Genomic DNA, 19,911 nt, shown 5'->3' on the forward strand with positions numbered 1-19,911 from the left:
CTATAAACCATAATCTGAAACAAACATTCCTATCTTTCTAGGAACATTTCCAAGGATAAAGCAGACTATAAAAAGTACATGCAGAGTTTGCACATTAATACCAGGAGCTTCCAGGCTGCATCGTAAGTAGTTCAGGTCTGGGGGTTTTTCCTTGTATCTTGTCAGATTTGTAACTTCTCACAGCACAGGAGTGTGAAGGGCAATGGCAGCTCATATTCTCTATTCCTCCTGCTAATTCTCAAGTAGCTCCTATACATCTGATTAGAAGCATAGCTTCAGCAGGAAAAAAGTCACCCTGGATTTAAGTGATGTTTTTGTATATTTATGGCCCCCCAATCTCTGGTGGAGCAAGCAAACACAAAGCTGACTCACACCTGGCTGGCACACACAGCAGTCAGGGATACATCCTGCACAAACAACAGGCACTGTTCACCTCAAGAAAATTCAGCACCAGGGGGCTGAGTGTGCTTGCTAAACGAGTGAGTTAGAAAATCCCAGCTGCTTCTTTTTCTACTCTTCCAGATGCTTGGAATTTGGATTCTTGCCCTGTTTCTGCTCAGCGCAGCAGAAGGTAAGCATATGGGTTTAATGTTTGTACTGCCTTTCTATGCTGCTGTGTTTTACACCTATTTTCTAGATATTATTCTACATCCTGGTGCCTTAAAACTTACTGATTGAGGTTAATGTGGTTCACTTTTGCATACAGGAATGGTGAGATGAGAATGTGTATGTCGTCTTCTTCATTCTGGGAATTCTGCTCTAGGAGTGAGCAAGAAAAGCTGATGTGTGTGTTTCCTATCTCAGAACAAAGCTACTGCTCTACTAAACATAGGGAATTATTTCTTGTACTCTTATTAGTGATGGGAATAGAATAAAAGCCAGGACCAGCGGCTGGAGGCAGTCTAATGAGGGCATAGCTTTGCATTTAGCAGAAGACACTGGTTTGTGTAGTATAAGACTTCTCATGTGCAGTCAGCTGTTCAGCACAGTCTCAATTTATTACTGATTATCTGCAATATTTTGGCTTGGCATTAGTAGAAACTCATCAGCTGTCTCTGCCTTGGGCAAAGCAACAGCTGGGGGAGGATGCCCAAGGTATTGCACAGGGTACCACAGAGGAACTCCTCTGAAGACTTTGCTGATGAGCAATAGGGTGGTTTCTCTCCTTGGGGTAAACTGCAGCCTCTCAAGATCTAGGAAAGGGCAACTGCTGGTCTTGGCTTTCTGTAAACTTTGGGATTTTCAAAGAAAAAAAGACCCCCAGAGACCTCCAGAGAAGCCATGCTATGAGCTCTGACTGCTCCATTTCTCTGCTCATTCACACATTATTGTTTTGGTCTTCCTGCTACAGGCGAAGAAGTTTGCTATGAAAGGCTTGGGTGCTTCACAGATGATGTGCCATGGTCTGGGACTACAGAAAGGCCAATGTACAAATTACCCTGGAAACCAGAGAATATAGACACTCAGTTCCTCCTGTACACTAGAGAAAACACTGATGACTTTCAAGTAAGAACTTCTGTGGTTTAAACATTAGTGAATCGCATGCAAAAATGGTTAATGAACACAGACTTCAGCTGTGCTCCTGAAAAGTGTTGAAAATTGGCCAAACCTCCACTTTATTCAAAAGATCACCTCTTCCAGCTCCTTAGCAGGGTCCCCACTGGGTACCTGAGCATTTTGGGGTATTTTTTTTCCACAGATAAATCAAAGCATGCTGAAGTCTTGTCTGCCCTAAGACAGGTGTCAAAGCTTGCTTCCAATGGAGATGAACATAAACCTTCATGTGCACTCTTGCAGATGAGTTTGCATAACTTTTAAACACCTGCACAGATAAGCGCAGTTTAGGTGTTTGCAATTTTGAAAACTTATTTACAGAAAGCAGATTTAAAGGTTTATTAAGTTCTTATCTATGCTAATTTAATTATTTTTTCATCTACATTAATGTAGGAGGTGTCTGCTATTGATAAGTCAACAATCGAGGTCTCAAATTTTAATGCAAGCAGGAAGACCAAATTTATTGTACATGGATTTGTAGACAATGGAGAAGAAAACTGGCTGTCAGACATGTGCAAGGTAGGTACCAAAGGGACACCCTTAGGTTGCATTTATAGACACATTCATATAACTCGTCTGTTTTCTCTATTTCTAACCATTTTTTCTCATGGTATTTGTAGTGATAAGAAAGCTAAAAATAGTTCACATTTTCAGATTGTTACCAAATGGAATATATAGCTTTGCACCTTGAGGAAATCATGAAGTAAAATGCATTCATCTTTTCTCTTTAGTGAAGTGAGTGACAAGAAGATTTGACTCAGTAAATGCCCTTTTTCTTGGTAAAAACAACACAAACCCTGGGGTAAGATACTGGCTAGGATCAGGGTGATTCCAGAAATAACTGCAGCCTCAGCTCCTGCATCCTATTTCTCCAGCCAAGAGAAGGTTTCTGTTGTGGAAGCTCTATCAGGAAGGGTTGAGCTGCCACGTGGGCTGGCCATTACCAAAAGCAATAAAAAGATATAAAAATGTACATCCAAAGGAGACCTCAAGGGGAGCATTTTCAAACAAAGCTTTCCATCTAGGACTTGCTATGAGCACTGAATGTGGTAAAGCACTCTGCTTTATTGATTTTTGTGCTAATTCCACAAATTATTTCTTAACCCTGTCCCTATGCAATTCCAGTTTGTGGTTTTCTCAAGTCCTCTAAACATGCTTTTAATTGCAGCTGGAGCTAATGAAAGCCCCTAGGCATGCAGCATGGAGTAAAATACCAATTGAGAGCACTTTCAGTATAAGGTTTTTCAACCATTAACACAGCTACAGTTTTTAAAAATAATGTATTCTTATTTTTCCTATGAGAACACTCTGAGGAACAATGTGAAACTAAAATCAAGATATTTTGCATTTATTGCATCCCCATTGCTTGCTTCTTTTTAAGGGAAAATGATGGATGATTGTTGGATTTGTCAGTTAATAATTTGTTTAAAGTATTGGAAGCAGATTGATGTTTTTATAGTTTTCTGTCTAACATTTTGCACTCTTAAAATAGAAGTTTGTTTCCTGGAACTTCACAATCAATGAGATAGCTCACAGTTTTTTTCAGCTTGTCCCTTAAATCCATTTGATCAATTTTTCAGGATGTAGAGGCATGAGATAAATTCTTAAATTCATCTATTACAGCAACCTCTGTTTTATCACAGTACTCTAGTTTATATTTAGAAACAAACTGGTCTCAGTGAATCTTTTCAATAAGGAGTGGAGCAAAGGGGACTGTGAATACATTGATCCTCTTATGCATATCTGTTACTTGCTTTCCTTCCCATTAAGCAATAATCCTATCTGCATATTGATTTTTAGCACTTCTAGCATGGTCACAGACACTTTTATTGCCTTTTTTATCCTTTGTCTGTTGTTGCCATATATTTAAGCTGCTAAAACAAAATACTTTTAGCCAAACAATCCAGCTCAATGGAGAAGATTAAAGCTCCTAATTCTGTGACAAAGTCTCTGCCTGCGTACACATATTTCCAAATAAAGCCCTAAATCCAAAATGATCACCAACAGTTTATACATCTTATAAAGCACATTCTCTCTCAAAAGTCTGCATCAGAAAACCACACCTGATTTTTACTCTCAAAAATATTCTAATTGAATTTGAGTTACAGTAGTACTTTTAAATCACTGAAGTGAATAGGTGCATAAGCAGAGCTCATATTTAGTGTTACATACCAAGTTTGATTGAAAATAAAAATTGAAAGTTTCATTATTGATATTGCTTTCCTTTCTGTAAAAAATACTGCATTTGAAATGGTTACTACATTACACATCACCCTTTCAGTGCTGGGTGATCACACAAACCCTTCTGAGCACACATCCATGCTACAGCTTTGCTTTTCAAATCATTCCCAGACAACTTCACACAAGATTTAGTAGCTGAGCCAGAATGACCCACATGAAGTGATCCCATACTGTATTTACCATGGTTTTTTACTTTTGTTTTACAAAACAGAGGATGCTGACTGTGGAAGATGTGAACTGCATCTGTGTGAACTGGAAGAGAGGTGCAAGGTGTCAGTACACCCAGGCATCGAACAACATCCGTGTCGTGGGAGCTGAAATCGCTTATTTTGTAGATGTCCTCATGGTAAGAGTCTGCTGCTTCTACAGCTGTAGCTTTAACACTCACTTGAAAGAAATGCAGCTCTGGAACTTTCACAAATGTAGATGTAACCAGCAGAAAACATTGTCCTCTACTCCACGATCAGTTGTACAGAAAAGAAACATTTTTTTTAAGGGAGTGTACTGTGTGATAGCAGCAGGGCCTGCCAACTTAAGGAGAGGAAATTCTGCAAGACATTTTCATAGTACAGCCAAAGAGTTGCTCTGTAGATATTAACAAATGCAGTGTAAAACTTTAAATATGCAGAAATAATGGAAATGGCAAACTTCTTTTTCATGGAGACAGAACCTACCAAAATCTACCAAAGAGCTCACAAGAACACTGGCTGGGGACAAGCAGGACCACCAGCTGCCCCAGGGAAAGCTGTGGTGGACAGTGCCCAAACCTACACGAGATATCTCCTTTTGCAGCTGGCTTCACACTTAAATATGAAGTGAAGCTTGGTCTGAAGCCTTCTCTTAATCTAACTGCTTTCAACACACATTTTCCATGAAAGAGCTATAAATAACTAAAATCAGAGAGTGTGCTGGGTCTAGCTCTGACCCACCTCCCACTCCCCACATCTGCACTGCAGCTACTGAATTCCTGCCCAAAAAGGCTGAGGGCATCTCTCATCTCATGCCCTCCCTGAGCTGTGCATGGTGCTTAACCTGCCAGGTGTAACCAAGAGCTCCTGCAAGCCAGACAAGCATCCTGTGAATCTGGAAGGACACAGAGCCTCTCGGGACTCCTGACAGTGTGGAGTGATAACAGCTATATATCCAAACCAGGGCAGCAGCTGAATAAGGAAGTTTGGAAAATCTATGTTGGACAGAACTGGCAAAGGGGTGCTGAAATCCTATAGGAGCTCCTGAGTCAGCAGGCAAATTAAAAGTGGTTTTCCAGCCCTTTTTAAGTCTTCCCTGTTGCTGATGCAAGCAGACGTGGCAATGTTTATTGCTGTTTTGTCAGGATGAATATGGATACTCCCCAGCTGACGTGCACATCATTGGCCACAGCCTGGGAGCACACGCTGCAGGCGAGGCCGGCCGGAGGCGCCCGGGCATTGGCAGGATAACTGGTAATTAATAATTACCAAACTAATATTAATAAATGATTATTAATTATTTATTAATAATAATGATCCGTGACTGCAGCCACACCCACACCGAAGCCACCAAACAAACCCGTGCTGTTCACTTTCCCTCGTGATTCCGTCTGTGGGCTGCAGTGTAGTCAGGGGTGGTTGGAATATTGTAGAAACCAGCCCTTCCACACTGTACCCCAAGGAGCAGGGCTGTGCTAAGTGGGGGAAAAGAGTGTGATAATTATTTTGCTTGCACACGTGTTACACAGCAAAGGGATTTTTTTTAACGTGTTCAGCACTTCCAGAGGTTAAAGCTTGTAGCTTGTTCATCATGTAGGCAATGCCAAGGGCATTTTGTATTATAAGCAGAGTGGCCTTTTATGCATAAAAGAAAATTTTGGACATCATTAACAAAACCCTTTTCAATTGTTATTTTTCCTCGGGGATTTCAGGCTCGGTGAAACTTGGACTAATAGTCTACAAAATTCAGTTCAAAAGCAAACCCAAAATATGCTGCCTAGGGACAAGAAGAAATGCAAGTATAAGGCAGCAAAAAACCTGTGCAATTTGCAAGACTTTACAAGCACCTGAAATTGCTGCGGCAATTTGGGAAGCAAATTGATTCCATTTTCTGCTAGATTCAAAAGCAAAGCTCATTGCTTCGAAACGAGATGTTTTTCCCAAAATCTAACTGGAGCTTGACGTAGGCAGGCAGGTTTCAACACCTCCAAGCAGGTGGGGTGCCATCAGCACAAATTCCTCTGAGTACTCTCAAGCAAGGGACTCTAGAAACCACACAGATGGCTCAGTTACTTGGGATGCAGACACAGTAACCTCAGTTCGAGCAATGTTATTAAAGAGAAGTTCAATTAAAAAAAAAAAGTTAATTCCAAGTATTGGGATTCAATATTGATGCAAGTATGTAAAGCAGCAAAATTTAATAGGCTTGTCACAAGTGACTTCCTGGGAGAAAAGCCACTTGGTAAGAGGCAGCACACATCCACATTTTATTAATGCCTATATTACTTAGATATAAGGAACCATAGCCAACTATATTTGTGATATTCATTACATAAAATCACTCAATGAGATGCAAAATGATTCTACACCTACATCTCTTTATTTATACATGACACTACTCTTTTTCTCACAGGACTGGACCCTGCACAGCCTTATTTTCAAGGCACTCCAATTGAAGTCAGACTGGATAAATCGGATGCAGACTTTGTTGACGTTATCCACACAGACTCAGCTCCCACAATCCCCAATTTAGGTGAGTGTGCAGCACTACTGCACTGATTATTTATTATTTACTGTACTGAATTATTCATGCCCTGTGGCACTTAGGTGTTCTGGTTGTTCACCGAGGCTGTTGTGCAGTGGCAGAACAGAACAAATTCACCCCTTTAGTCACCAACAGCTCCTGTTGCACAGGCAAACTCAACACCAGCAGCTACAGGTGCGAGACAACATTAATTTAAAACATTCTTACCCCTGTTTCAAATGCTCCAGGTTTTGGCATCACCCCAGCCATAGGACACATTGACTTTTATCCAAACGGAGGAGAACAGATGCCCGGGTGTGGGAAGAACCCAGTTTCACAGATCGTAGATCTCGATGGCATCTGGGAAGGTAAGTGTGCTGTTTGCATTACAAACTCAGGGGAAGGCCACCCCTCCAAGTGTAGCCACTTATCTTTCCTTAATTCAGGTGTTCTACATTAGCTTTTGGTGTACCCACCAGCAATGGCAGCTGCAGACTGCAGTGAAACTGCTAAAATGCTCAAAAACACACCACTTTTCCAGAGTTAATTAAAAAATAAACAAGGCAAAGGGTTTGCCTCTGGAAAATGTGTTTCCTCTAAAGGATCTAATATCAGCAACAAAATTTGCTGGAGCTGTGCCAAAGATTTTGAAGGGTCTTTAACAGCACATTGCATTTTGTGTCCAATTGCCCAGCAGCAGCACTGGTGGAACTGGGCAAAGATGCTCACAGCTACTCCTGGGAGAGTGTCTTCAGCTGAAATTCTTCGGAGATAGAGCAATTAATTCGATTCCTTGTTAAATTACAGATTACAATCAGAGTTATATTGAAGTGATGTCAGCTAAAAAAAGACTGCAGCTAAAAAAAGATTGGCACATAGTTGCTCAAATACTCTGTTTTGTTGTTTTACGTGGTTCTAATAGAATCTCTAAGTACCAGAGGATTCCTATGGATCTTTCTAAAATTAAATTGCACATAAGATAAAAAAAATAAATAAAAATCCCCGAAGATTTCTGCTGTGAAGATTTTTCAGTACGTTATCTGAGCTTTCTCTTACACTCCTGCAAACACCTGAAACTCTGGGAATCCATTAACTGGTTCGTGATAGCTAGCAAGCTTTTTACTCCAGGTTTTATTCAATGCAGCTGGAGACATTGCTTTTTCATTCTCCTTCCGCCCGCTTTTTTTTTTTTTTTTTTTTGATATAGTAAACTTGTTATCAATAATGGGGAATTAAAGCACAAAGAAATAAATGCATAGTATATGGTCTTCTTTTTAACCTAAAGTCAGGAAAATACAGGCAACACAAAGGAAAATAATATATTCATTATTTTAATTTTAAGAGTCTCCCTTTCTTAAGCAGCCCCCAAATAATAATAATTTTGTTTTGAAGCCCTCAGCTGGAGCAAATCAGCACTGCCCTAGGAAGTTCACTGTTAAATACTTTTCATTTGGTTTTCTTTTGTTATGGTAATGAAACTGTTGCCTACAAAAGACCTGCTTCAGGCAGCTCTCGTTTCTATTGTTAAACTCGGTCAGATTGCTGGAATAAGTGTTTTTTGAGGGGCAGGAGCTGGGCTGAGCTGCACAGTCGGTCTCCACAAAGCATTTCGAGTTTGCATTTTATACCTGTTGAGCCAGTGACATTCCTTAGGGCGTGAGTGCATCAGGAGCAAGGAAGGTTCCAAATTTATGTTTGATGCTCCAAGAATTGTGATGAGGCTTTTGAGGAGGAATGATGCATGGCAATGGCGTGGGTTTCTTTCCCTGAGTGGGAAGAGAAAAGGAGAATTAACCCGGGGGCATCTTTCCATAGGAACTCGGGACTTTGTGGCTTGCAATCACTTGAGGAGTTACAAGTATTACTCGGACAGCATCGTGTACCCTGATGGATTTTTAGGCTATACTTGTGCTTCATATGATATGTTTCAATCTGTAAGTATTTCTCAGAGCTTCGGGATGGACCCTATTGAAAACATTAAAAATTAATCCTTTGACTAATTTTATTTCTTTTCCTTGGCTGGCTGGATAATGCTATTAATAGATATATTTGTTTTCACTAGGGAAACTGTTTCCCATGCCCAGAAGGGGGATGCCCAAATATGGGTCACTATGCAGACAAATTCAAGGACAAATTTAAAAGTGATTTCGTGAAACTTTACCTGAATACTGGAGAGGCCAGGGATTTTCCTCGTGAGTTTTGAATGCTTCCATTGCAACACTTTTATTTTTAATAATGAAATATTTTGATAATTTTTATAATTAAAATTTTATTTTCCTGTTTGACAGTTAACTTTAGCAATGAACAGATCTCATCACAGTGCAAGTCTTCATGCTTTTTCCTCTTTTGCTCCATCACCAATGCCAGTTTAAGGCTCTACATACAAGAAAGTTGCTCACAAACTCTAGAGTTGTTGGAGGTTACTGAGATGTTTAGTGGATTGCAAGTTTCAAAGAGAAGGGAGGAGAGAAAATGCACAGAAGTTGTAGAAAGGGAATTTCTTATTAAACAGCATGAAAATTACGGTCAGACTGGCAGTGGTTAAATGCAGCAAGAGGGGGCCAAGAAAGCTGGGAAATCTCCATCGTTGGAGATGCCAAAAACTCCATTTGACAAAGGCCAAGAAGAAGCTGATTTCAGAACTGGATGGACAAAATGACCTCTTTTATAACCTCAGTTATCCTAAACACCAGCTCTCACAACACACTGCTTTGCCTTTGTAAGCACAAATCAGAATCTTCTTGAGCTCCTTTTGCTAATTGCGCAATCAAAGGAAGTTCCCACCCACAAAAATTATTTTCCTGGAGCTTCAGAATTTTTTTGTGATGCTTAGATTCTGTATCTGTATTTATCCCTAACACCCCTTTATTTCCAGCTTCACTCTGTATGGAAACCTTCGTGGTCAAAATGCTGAGATCTGTATCATAGTAAATATGATATGGACCCGTTTTCTGGCTTTTTCTCTCCCAGAAAGGAACACAAATGTCTTCCATTTCTCATGTTCCTCTCATTAGGCATAACAACAGATTCGACTCACTGGTGTTTTGTATATTCTGCTCTGAACTATACTGTACAGACAGGAAACAAACAAAAAAAACAACCTAGAATTTGATATTTTGAGGACTGTTTCTCCCTGGGTACAGTCTAAATCACTGTATTTCTTCTGTGTAGTTTGGAGGTACAAAATAACTGTGACCCTCTCTGGAAAGAGCAAAGTAAGAGGATACGTAAATGTTGCCCTGTATGGCAGTGATGGGAACACAAAGCAGTACCAGGTCACCACGTAAGTTAAAAATTCAACAGAAAAGAAACTTTTCTTCTAGAACTCTTAATTTGTATTTGTAATTAATAATTCTGTTTAAATTGGTCTTATGAAGAGAGAAACAAAAAGGCAGCACATCAGGCCCACCTGCCTTTGCTGCTTCTGAAAAACAGTTATTTGGGATGAATTACATCAGAAATCTGGCAGTAAAGTTGCTACCATATAATAGGAGAAACATTGTCTCTCTGCTAAATTTCTACCCTCTTGCCACCACAAGACTCTTTGACAAGACTGGTAATTAAAAGTAAATGTTGCCATGCCTCACATCCATACAATGCTGTTTTTCACAGGGGAACCCTCAAACCAGATAACACTTACACAGCCTATATTGATGCAGAAGTTAATGTAGGAGAAGTTACCAAGGTTAAATTCCTTTGGAACAACAACTGGATAAACCCAACTTTTCCTAAACTGGGAGCTGCAACTATCACAGTAAAAGTCGGAGAAACTGGAAAAGAGTAAGTATATCCATTGTGAAAATCCTGAAAGTTACTGGAGAAGATAAGTGACAAAATTATAAGTGGACTGGAAGCCTTTTCACAAGGCATTTATTAAGGGCATTAAAAGGAAAAGATTCTCAAGGAAACCTTTTCTTTTCTTCCTTTCAAGGCTCTGTTCATCCATAGTTCTATTCACTACTACTTCAACCCTTTGCCTTAAATAACCTCCAAGATCAACTGAAAATCTCTCCAGGCTTTAGAACAGCAAACTTTCTGTATTACCCTTTGGGTAAGAAAAATTAATGCTGGTGTGGATTGTCAGGATCATTCTTGCCAAGTTCCTATTGTCCACAAAACCAGATTATTTGTGGGTCAGATTCACTGTCAGCTGGAACCAGCCAAGTATTCCACTGGTATTGGTGACCCATAAGGTCATGATTGACTAAAGAGGATGGTTATAATAAACCCACCCTTCCAGTGAACAACACTAACACTTGGAGTCTGCACTGAAAAGCTATATATAGAGCTGAGTGAAAGAGGCTAAAATTGATTTCTCTAGACTTTGTGAAGTATGGCTTGGATGTTTATATTATGGAAGCAGGATCCAGTTTTACTAATTTTCCTGGACTTTTAAACATCAATTCCTTCCATTTCTTGATCAGTTATTTTATTATACCCACATCAAGAGCTGGTATCTAGGACAGAAGATACAGTTCAAATTTTAGAACCTATTTTCAAACACACAGTTAAAATTCCATCACTTAAAAGACAACATGGGAGGTGGAAACACTTTCGAGCAAAGTGAAATAATTACATCCAAGTAGCACCCAAACTCACCTTAAAGCAGAGGTCCTAAGTCTGGTTGTAGTTTCTAGCCACCAAAAACATTGCTGGCAAAGTGTAATTCTGTTGATAAGAACTCGCCCTTCTACTGACTTGTTGCCTTTGCACAAGTAGCTGTGGCCAACTCTGTAGAGATGGTAGCATAAAATCTGGGGAAAACCCCAAAACTGTAACATTATAGCAAGGTGGGCAATGAAGCAGGATGAGCATAGTCTGTCAATGCTTTCCCCAGGGGTAATATTTCAAATTTAGAAGCTCAAAGTTTGTTCTGTTCAGTTGTCTCAAATGACAGATCAGGTTGTGTTAACATCAAATTAAATCCACTCGTGCAATTTCAACAACTGCTGACAGCTCAAGGTACTTTCATTTATTTTATTCTCAGGTACCGTTTCTGTGGTTCTGGGACTGTGAGGGAGGATGTTCTGCAGACTCTGACTGCTTGCTGACCTTCAGATCCCCAAATCCTTGATACCAATAAAAGCTACTGATACATAAACCACTGGAATCTGCAGCTGTAATACTGATGGTGTGTGTTGTTTGGGGTGGGATTTTGCTGGTTTGGGAGACAGAGGTTAAGTCTGTGGATACCTCTCTATAGACAGTATTTTTAGAGTAGCTTTAGGAGTGAATGTGCCAAAACCTGCTGAAGAATTCCCCTGTTTTTAGCCTGTTTCAAAATAATTTCAAACAAGAGGAAAGGGGGCAGGTAACAGAAAAAAATTCATTTCTGTCCCCGTGTAATTCTGCCTCATATCCCTCAGTGTTCTCAGAGGGCTTTGTCTCCTCTGCTGCCAGAGGAACCTCACAGATAAAAGCTCACAGGACTGCTGGAGATCTACTGCTACACTGACCTGCTGCTCCTGGGGACCTTCTCTCTGGTTCCCTAGACTGGGGCACTCTGCTCTTTCTGTCTCTCTGGGTGACCTTTCCCCACCCAGAACACCCTGTCCTCAAGGACATCAACACCCCAGCAAGGCTTTAGATTCTGTGCAGTGGTGGAGGTGGAAACCAATTTATTGTGTGTTGGAGCGCTTCTTTTCTAGTATAGAAAAAAACCTCAGTGGTTTTGGTTTTTTGGGTTTTTTTTGTTTTTTTTTTTATTTTAATTGAGTATATTCTGCCAGCTCTCACAGAGTGATGAGAAGGAGATAGGGGATGTAAATAATAGACAAAGAATCATCAGCACTGAAGATTAGCAACCTATGGGCATGCTCTGGGCTGAAGTAAGTTCTTTATATAAAAGCCAAAGTGTTCCTTGCTTTAACACAGCTGAAGAGAATATCCTCCAGCAATTTCAGTTTCAGTCAGAGACATGCAGGCTTGCTTTTATGCTTAAAAACCTTCTAAATTGCTTCTGCTTCTTGCCCAGATTAAAAGGCACTACTTGATTTGGATTAGATGTATGGAAGAAGTTATGTATTATAGGAGTGTTAAAACTGGCACAGGTTGCCCAGAGAGGTGGTAGGTGCCCCACCTGTGAAAATACTCGACTCCAGGCTGGTTGAATTTGCTGAATTCCTGGAGTATTCCCCCTGTTCCATCCCTTCTCCCCCTGTTCCATTCCTTCTCTCCCTGTGCAGCTCCTCAGGCAGCAGCAAGTGCAGCAAGCACACAGCAGAGTTCTCTTTGTGTGTTTTTCTCCCAGCTATGTTGTCCAGAAGGGCACTTAAAAGCTGACATTTATTTTATCTCCAGTTTTTCCCAAATGTAGTCAGTCTTATAGTGGTAGAATAATAGAGTCAGGCCTAATAAATGCAAGGATTTGAGTTCTTTGTCCTGCATTAGGCTCTGATAAGTCCAGCTCTGGGTTGCTCCTGCAAAGCCTTCCTTGGCTTTCCATGGCCAGAGTTGGGCAGGAGAAAGGATCCAGCCACAAGAAGAGAGGCTTTTACATTTCATCCAGTCCTCAGAGGAGCACACAAACCTCTCCAGGAAGATAAATAGCTGTGGGTTTATGAATGGCCACAGACAGGGGAGCTGGTGTCTGGTGCTGGGCTTTCATGTACCCCCCATCCCTTTGGCATCTCCTGCTTCCTTCTGCCTTCCCTGTTTGTCTCTCCCAGGATTTGGTGTCCTGATCTCAGTGCCTCCTGCTGAGGAGACCTCAACAGGGTTATTAACTTCCTAACACTGCAGAAGAGTTTCTCCTTTGTCTTTTGTTCCATTGCCTCGGAATAAGCAGATTCTTGCCTCCACTATTGTTTTGACAGTTATGATATTCTCAGCATTATCCTTTGCCATAGCCACTTCAGCAGCCCATGTAATTTTAACAAACACCTAACAGAATCAAGACGTTAAAGTTGACAATAGCATAATAAAAAATCTCCTTTTAATAATGAACTGGAGCTGCCGTCATCCTGTTTTAGCAGAGTAAAATCTCTCCCCCCCTCCCGAACACTTTACAAAGCTATTACATAAAATGCAATGTTAAATGAACAACAAATTACTTTCCCTTTAGCTAGCTTTTAATGCTAATGGTGCTATTTATTCCTGACCTTTTGAAATATTAGATTTTTAAAATGACAACATAAAAAGAATTCTTGTTTGAAAACGCGAGCGACTTTAAACCACATGTTATTACTTGTAAGTATAGCATGCACATGCATCATTCATTTCAGTGTCCCATTTAGGGCTAATTGGTATATATTTCAGTTGACATATATTGTTCTCCTGCAAACGTGTCAAATTCCTTAACGATGGCAGTGACAAAAGCAGAACGCTTGAGATATATAAATTACGCTCTTTACCATATAATCATTCTTATCTATTGGGAATGGTATTTGTGACAAACCATGTTCAAAAATACACAGCAAATTGATTTTTTTTTTTTTAAACTTTAATATCACACCATTCACGGCAAGTCTTTGATTGCATCCTTAAATGTAGAAATGTTTTGATTTTTATCTGCATCGTTTTGTGGCTTTTGAAAAGCTCACTTTATTTATTAAAGGAAGAGCAGCACAGCGAGGATCTTAAAATGTATCTTTTGTTATCAGCACAAGAAAAAAAAAAGCTGTAATTGTGGATATAGAGTGAGTAATTTGGTGAAAAACGCTTTGTGCTATAGTTTAGGTTTTATAATTCCTGCCAGAAATTACTATTATTTTGTTGGTGGGCAGCATTGCAAGAAGAATTTTAAATATTTTAAATATGGGAACAACTTGGGCCATGTATTTCCATTACATTTTATATTACCGTGTACAATACTTGTTCCCCCTTTATCACAAATCATCTTAGAATTAGAGAAAAAAAATAAAAATTGAAGATTTCTTGTGACTCTAATTATTACTGCAATATAGCAGTGCTCATTGTTGTCTTTAGACAATGCTGTCCACAGTCATTACTTTGCACCATAAATCAGTAGCATAATGAGGTTCTATCCTTCAAGAAATATTTGAGTGTATCTTAATTTGGCATGGATGAATTCTCCTTCCTGAATCTCTGGGGTTTTTTTTTAATCTAGTTTGTCATGTTAGAGCTTTCATCACCTAGCCCCAGCTGAGTGTTATGGCTGTATATTTATTTCCATACCTTCCTGGGATGTGTCCTCAGAGGTTGCAAATAGGAATTTTATGATGTTATGCCTTGAAGGCTGTTTTTCTTGATTTAAGTGTAATTCCCAAACTGTTCTGCCCCACCTTCATCCTTCAGAAATACATACTATGTGTGGCTGTATTAAAGTGTGGAAAAACAAGGTTAAATTTGTTAACATCTTATTGCTGATATAAACTAGGAGCAGTTTATTTGACAAAAGAGACATACACTGGAAAAAAATACCCTTTTTTGCCAAAGAAATTATATAATAAGTTTAGATACCATTTTTTCCTAAAATTTGAAGAAAAAGGTAAGGTGTATCCCCATTCTTAACTGGGTCAGCAGAGGGCAGTGGAAGAAAGGAGAGGGTTGATGTGATGCTCCACAGCTCCAAATCAAAAAATACTAATAGTGCCCTACTTGACACTTATTTCTAAACTGTGCTTGCAGACAAACAGAAATAAGAAGCAAAGTACTCTTTAAATTAGTCTAAATGTTGTGCTCAATTACACAGTAACAACTGGGTGGCTACTGCACTTGCTATCACTTTGATGACCTATATTTTGTGAGACCCAAAGACAAAAGTTGCATTCAAGTCCCTCTTTGTGCTCTGGCCCATGGAATTATTGTTGAGTGTTTATCCTATGAAAAATATTACCTTTAATCGCATTAAGTAGATAATGCTTCACATCTAACCAATTAGGGAGGTGAAGAGGGAAAAAAAGGATCTAAACCTCCACAGTAATGCATTTGTTCAGATAATAATTCACATTATTGTAATTTGACATATAATTTATATAACCTAAGTCTCAATTCCACATGAAAAATAACAGCAATGAACATTACTGGTGGCTTGAGTGCCTCAGCTTGGGGTGTGCACTTTCAGAGGATGGATTCTCTGGGAGTCCTGATTATCCTCTTTGGAAAGTGAGTGCAGTCCTAAGTGCAGCACCATTTCTCACTCAGAAGAGGTTCTCCATGGAGGAGGAATACATACAGTCATCACCTTAATTACATGGATGCAAAACACAGGAAAAGCTTGTCCTGCCTGAGGTGATGGAAGAGCAGGAGCCAGCCCTTCCTTCTCCCAGCACAAAGAGCTCTGTCTTCTGGCTACAGACTACAGAAACTACCACAGGAGCTGCTTAAAAATAAATTAAACAAACTCTGAGTTTAGACTAAGCTTTTCTATATTGTCTTTAATTCTTTACCCAAACACCAGCCAGCCTTCTCGCTTTTGGTGAGGGGAAAAAAATTATCAAGAGGGAAGTGTGCAAGGGTTCTCCACCACCTCCAGCTCTCGCCAAGGTATTCTCAGTCCCCTGGGGGATTCTCTGCCCTGACCTCACATCTCTTTCCAACCTTTCTCATCTCCCCCTTGCTTGCAATTTGGAAATCAGTGCATCTGATTTCCAGTGCATTTTATAGCCCTGCTATAAAGGACGTGTTTGCCCCTCTGCCATCACCCACCTCCAAATCCCCACCTCCCACAGAACTCAGGGAAGGCTTGGCAAAGGAGGCTTCTCCTCTTCATTAAGCACAGACTGCAGATCTTCAAGCCTTTGCTTTAACTCCAAAAGGAGCCAAAACATCTTTGCTGGGTCATGAAAATCAGCCTCTCATTCCCTCCCACAGAAACTGAATTAGGGAGCCTCTCCTGGTGGCTGTGACAGAGGGGACATTGCTGATGTGCTGGGTCTGAAGGGATGGCAACACAGCAGCAGAAAGCTGCACATTTCTATTGCATAGGACTCTCTCATAAGGTAATAAAAACTTTTTTTTTTAAGCAAGGAAAAATGTTAAAAGTGGAGAGCAGAGTGACTGCACCAAAGAATAATTCTCCTTTTGACCCACAGAGAAAGAGGTGCCTAATGAAAGTATATGATCACGGACAGTGTGAAGATAACTGTCTGATCAGATAATGGAATTGTTTTCAGTGATAAGAATGAATCCATTACTAATGCAAATAACTATAATAATTATAATTTGCAATACAGTAAAAATCACCTAGTCTACCTCCTCCTCTGACAGGAGACTGTATAATAAATTATAGGCTGAGAAAAAAAAAATCAAAGGGATAAAGGTTAAAAGATTAAAAAAAATTCTGAAACTTAAATGCTTAACAGGGAAGTCAAGACCTGAAAGCAGAAATTGGTGCTATTAAATAAAGCAATTGTGAAGAATGAGATATTATGGAATTGATTAACAAACCAGAAACCAAGCATTTCCTCGTATCATTACCTCTTGTCACAGATTTCAATAATTCTGAAAGAACAAAAAATTAAGAGTTGGCGTATAACAAGGAAATTAATTATTTAAATGTAGGTGAATATGCTAATAGTACTCTGGGAAGATGAATATAACTTCACACACAAAAAGCCCCCAGAAGGTTCAATAAATTTGAGGAGTCTCTCCAGTTGCTTTTGCTTTGCCTTAGTATCCAAAACTGGTCCAGTTGTTCAGGTGTTTCCAACCAGAACTGCTCATCTACAGGACAGATCTTTTAGGGTTTTCTGGGCACACCAAATTGCTCATTCCAATCCCACAATCTTCATTGTTCCTGTGAGGTATTTTGGGCATGGAGAGTGTAAATAATGCTTTATTTCAGCTTTAAAGGAGTAGAACAGAGCAGATGAAACAAATCCTGTGTGCAGAGTTTGCACTACAGTGAGCTGTTTTCTTGTTTACAGCACCTCTGCTTTCTCCACTGGTTAAGCAGAGAGGAAACAGTGATGCACAAGGTTTATCACTCACTGTTGGCATCAAAAGATTTGATAGTTTCAGGTGACAGAGCATTGGGAATCTCCCAAGAGATCATGTGATTCTTTCCCAGCCATCAATTTGAGTAAAATAGCTATTAAATAAAAGTTAAAAGCACTGTCTTCCAAAACTCTCCAGTTAGATCTTCATTTTCCAAAGGTCAGGATGTCCCATAACAGCCACACTAAAAGCCAGAGATTTTAATGGCAGGGGTGTGTAAGAGAGAGTTAGACACCCAGAGGTGCTGATGGCTAGTCAAAATAGGGGTGACTACCAGATTAAATTAGTCTTTAACTCAGAGTGGAACCTGATTTTCTGTGGTTGGAATATTTTCCTGTATTTTAAATTCAGAGTAAAAAGCTCAGTGTCCCCTGGCAAAACTTCCCCCTCAAGTCATTCATGAAGTCAGAGATTTTTCACCCTCTTTGAAGTTTTTCATTGCAGCACTTTTTATGCAGCTGAAAAGCTGGACACACTTCAGGCCAGCAAAGCACAAGTAGTTTATCAGATCCTCCACAGTACGGGAGTTCAAGGAAAATGCTTTAATGATGCAAAATCCAAAAGCAAAGTGAGTGGAAAACTCACAGTCTGCTTCACAACCATGACTTGTGGTTACCTCCTAAGGGCCATTTATCCCAGGCACACCCAGCCCATATAACATGAACTCCTAAGGTTTAAACACATACCTTTGAGCTTAAACACAAGAAGGCCTTTAATCAATGTTTGCAAAAGACAAAACCACAACGTGCCTCAAATCCCACATCCCATTCCATCGTTTGTTGATGCTTCACCAGGGCTGTTTTGGAGAGAGGTGCTCCCAACACGAGTCCTTCACGTGTGTTCACACAGAACAACTTCAGCATCACTTTCCAAATCTCCTCCCAGCAATAAGATGCTTATCTGCCAGAAATCACCATCCACCACCTAATCCTCAAAGCTCCCAATAGAGGCATAAAAAAGATCACAGGTCTTTAAAACGTGGTTGAAGGATCTGGGATTTAATTAAATAATTAGATTCAGGGCATGCATGAAACTGGTCTTCAGATATGTCAAAAGCTGTCAGGGCAGGAATGAGATGAGTTGTTCCCATGTTCTCTAGGGGTAGAACAACCACAGAGAGTCAAAGCTGACATTATGTAAGACTTCAGACAGATGAGGACAGTGAAACAAACAAACTGCCCAAGCAGGTGACAACATTTCAGCATCACAAGTTTTAAAAAAGCAAAAGCTGGGAGTAGTTCAGGCAGAGCTAATATTGTTTTACAGCAAAAGGTGATATATGATTGATGCCTGAAGTCCTTTCCAGCTATGTGCATCTTCTCTGATGCTCTGACAGAGCTGCAGTTGAAGTCAGCAAAAACACTGGATGGATCTGAACAGGGAAGAGAAAAAAAAAACAACTGAATTATTATGTTACTTGACTCTGAAGAGGAGAAATTAAAATTGTTTCTGTGGGATATAGCCAGTGGAGTTTGTCACATCCCCTCAGTCCTGTAACATCCTTGATAAGTGTGTGCTACTTTCTGATCTCCAATCTCTTGTGTTTCACCCATAAGACAAAACAAAAGAACTACAACATTAATTGAAAAGTGTTTTGGGACATCCTCAGTGATGTTACCTGATTCTTCAGCTGCCTTACACAATTATCAGGCTGAAACATTGACCTTGTTTCCTGAGTAGACCAATCTATTCTCCTGCCCACTGGAATTTTTCATGGACAAGTCTGTGTGTTCACAACACCCTGCAGACAGTACTGCTATCCAGACCTCTGCCAACACAAAGAACATAGGGAGAAAATCATCTGAAGAAGGATGCTGGAATGTTGCCTGTGGGAAAAAAACACATTTAGATACAACTCCTGCATACATCATGAAGAACCAGCACCTTCTCTGCTGGATTCTGCTCTATTTACAGCTAATTTCCTTCAACTCCACTCATTTTGAGGGGTGAATAGTCATCTAGGCAAAGTGTTGGTGAGAGGACACAGGCTGAGAGAACAGATCCATGATTGTCACAAGATGAAAAATAAACCTGAGCAACCCGTTCCCTGCAGTGCTTCAGCTGCAGCCTTGTGTGTGTCACCAAGGGCACGCCCGCAGGGACAGAAGCACCAGGGCAGCACCGAGGCTGCTCCTTGGAATACAGAGGATGTGTTTGTGCTCAGTCTGCTGTCTGCCCTTATCAGCTGATGGCAGACGGGAGCTCGTACTAGAGGTGCAGAGATTACTCCTCAAAGGGAAGGAAATACTCCTTGTTGCCCTTAGGAAAGGGAGAGTCACCTTTCCAACTCCTTACACTGCCGCAGTTCAACACACCCTGGCAGTCCCAGCTCTGTCTCACACTCTGCTTTGGAACCATTCCTGACCTTGTAACTGCTGGAGCACTCCAGTGCCTCTGTCCTCTGTTCTAGCACATCCAGGTCCTGCCTACACATCTCTCCACCCAATTCCTTTGTTTCCTTACACTCCGTCTGGCATCGTCCTCCTTTGATGTCTTGGCTCTACT

At 40.3% G+C, this 19,911-nt stretch overlaps 1 protein-coding gene across 1 annotated transcript; it reads left to right on the forward strand.

The window, feature by feature from the left end:
• The first annotated feature begins 405 nt into the window (after positions 1-405).
• LOC106850890 (pancreatic triacylglycerol lipase-like) lies at positions 406-11,593 on the forward strand. The gene is made up of 12 exons (XM_014872550.2): positions 406-571; positions 1,352-1,506; positions 1,948-2,073; positions 4,007-4,141; positions 5,129-5,237; positions 6,397-6,516; positions 6,756-6,875; positions 8,323-8,441; positions 8,570-8,699; positions 9,679-9,790; positions 10,120-10,287; positions 11,495-11,593. Exons 1-12 carry the CDS (start codon positions 523-525, stop codon positions 11,556-11,558), a joined length of 1,407 nt encoding a protein of 468 aa, XP_014728036.2. The 5' UTR covers positions 406-522; the 3' UTR covers positions 11,559-11,593.
• Positions 11,594-19,911: the final 8,318 nt, after the last annotated feature.

Source organism: Sturnus vulgaris, chromosome 8 (genome assembly GCF_052056855.1).
Source record: "Sturnus vulgaris isolate bStuVul1 chromosome 8, bStuVul1.hap1, whole genome shotgun sequence".
Lineage (NCBI taxonomy): Eukaryota > Metazoa > Chordata > Aves > Passeriformes > Sturnidae > Sturnus > Sturnus vulgaris.

Excerpts from the sequence above, each read along its gene's own strand:
- LOC106850890 (XM_014872550.2), top strand. The coding sequence starts at position 523 with ATGCTTGGAATTTGGATTCTTGCCCTGTTTCTGCTCAGCGCAGCAGAA. Across the intron at positions 572-1,351 it reads TCTGCTCAGCGCAGCAGAAG|GCGAAGAAGTTTGCTATGAA; the intron begins GTAAGCATATGG and ends TTCCTGCTACAG. Across the intron at positions 10,288-11,494 it reads GTCGGAGAAACTGGAAAAGA|GTACCGTTTCTGTGGTTCTG; the intron begins GTAAGTATATCC and ends TTTTATTCTCAG.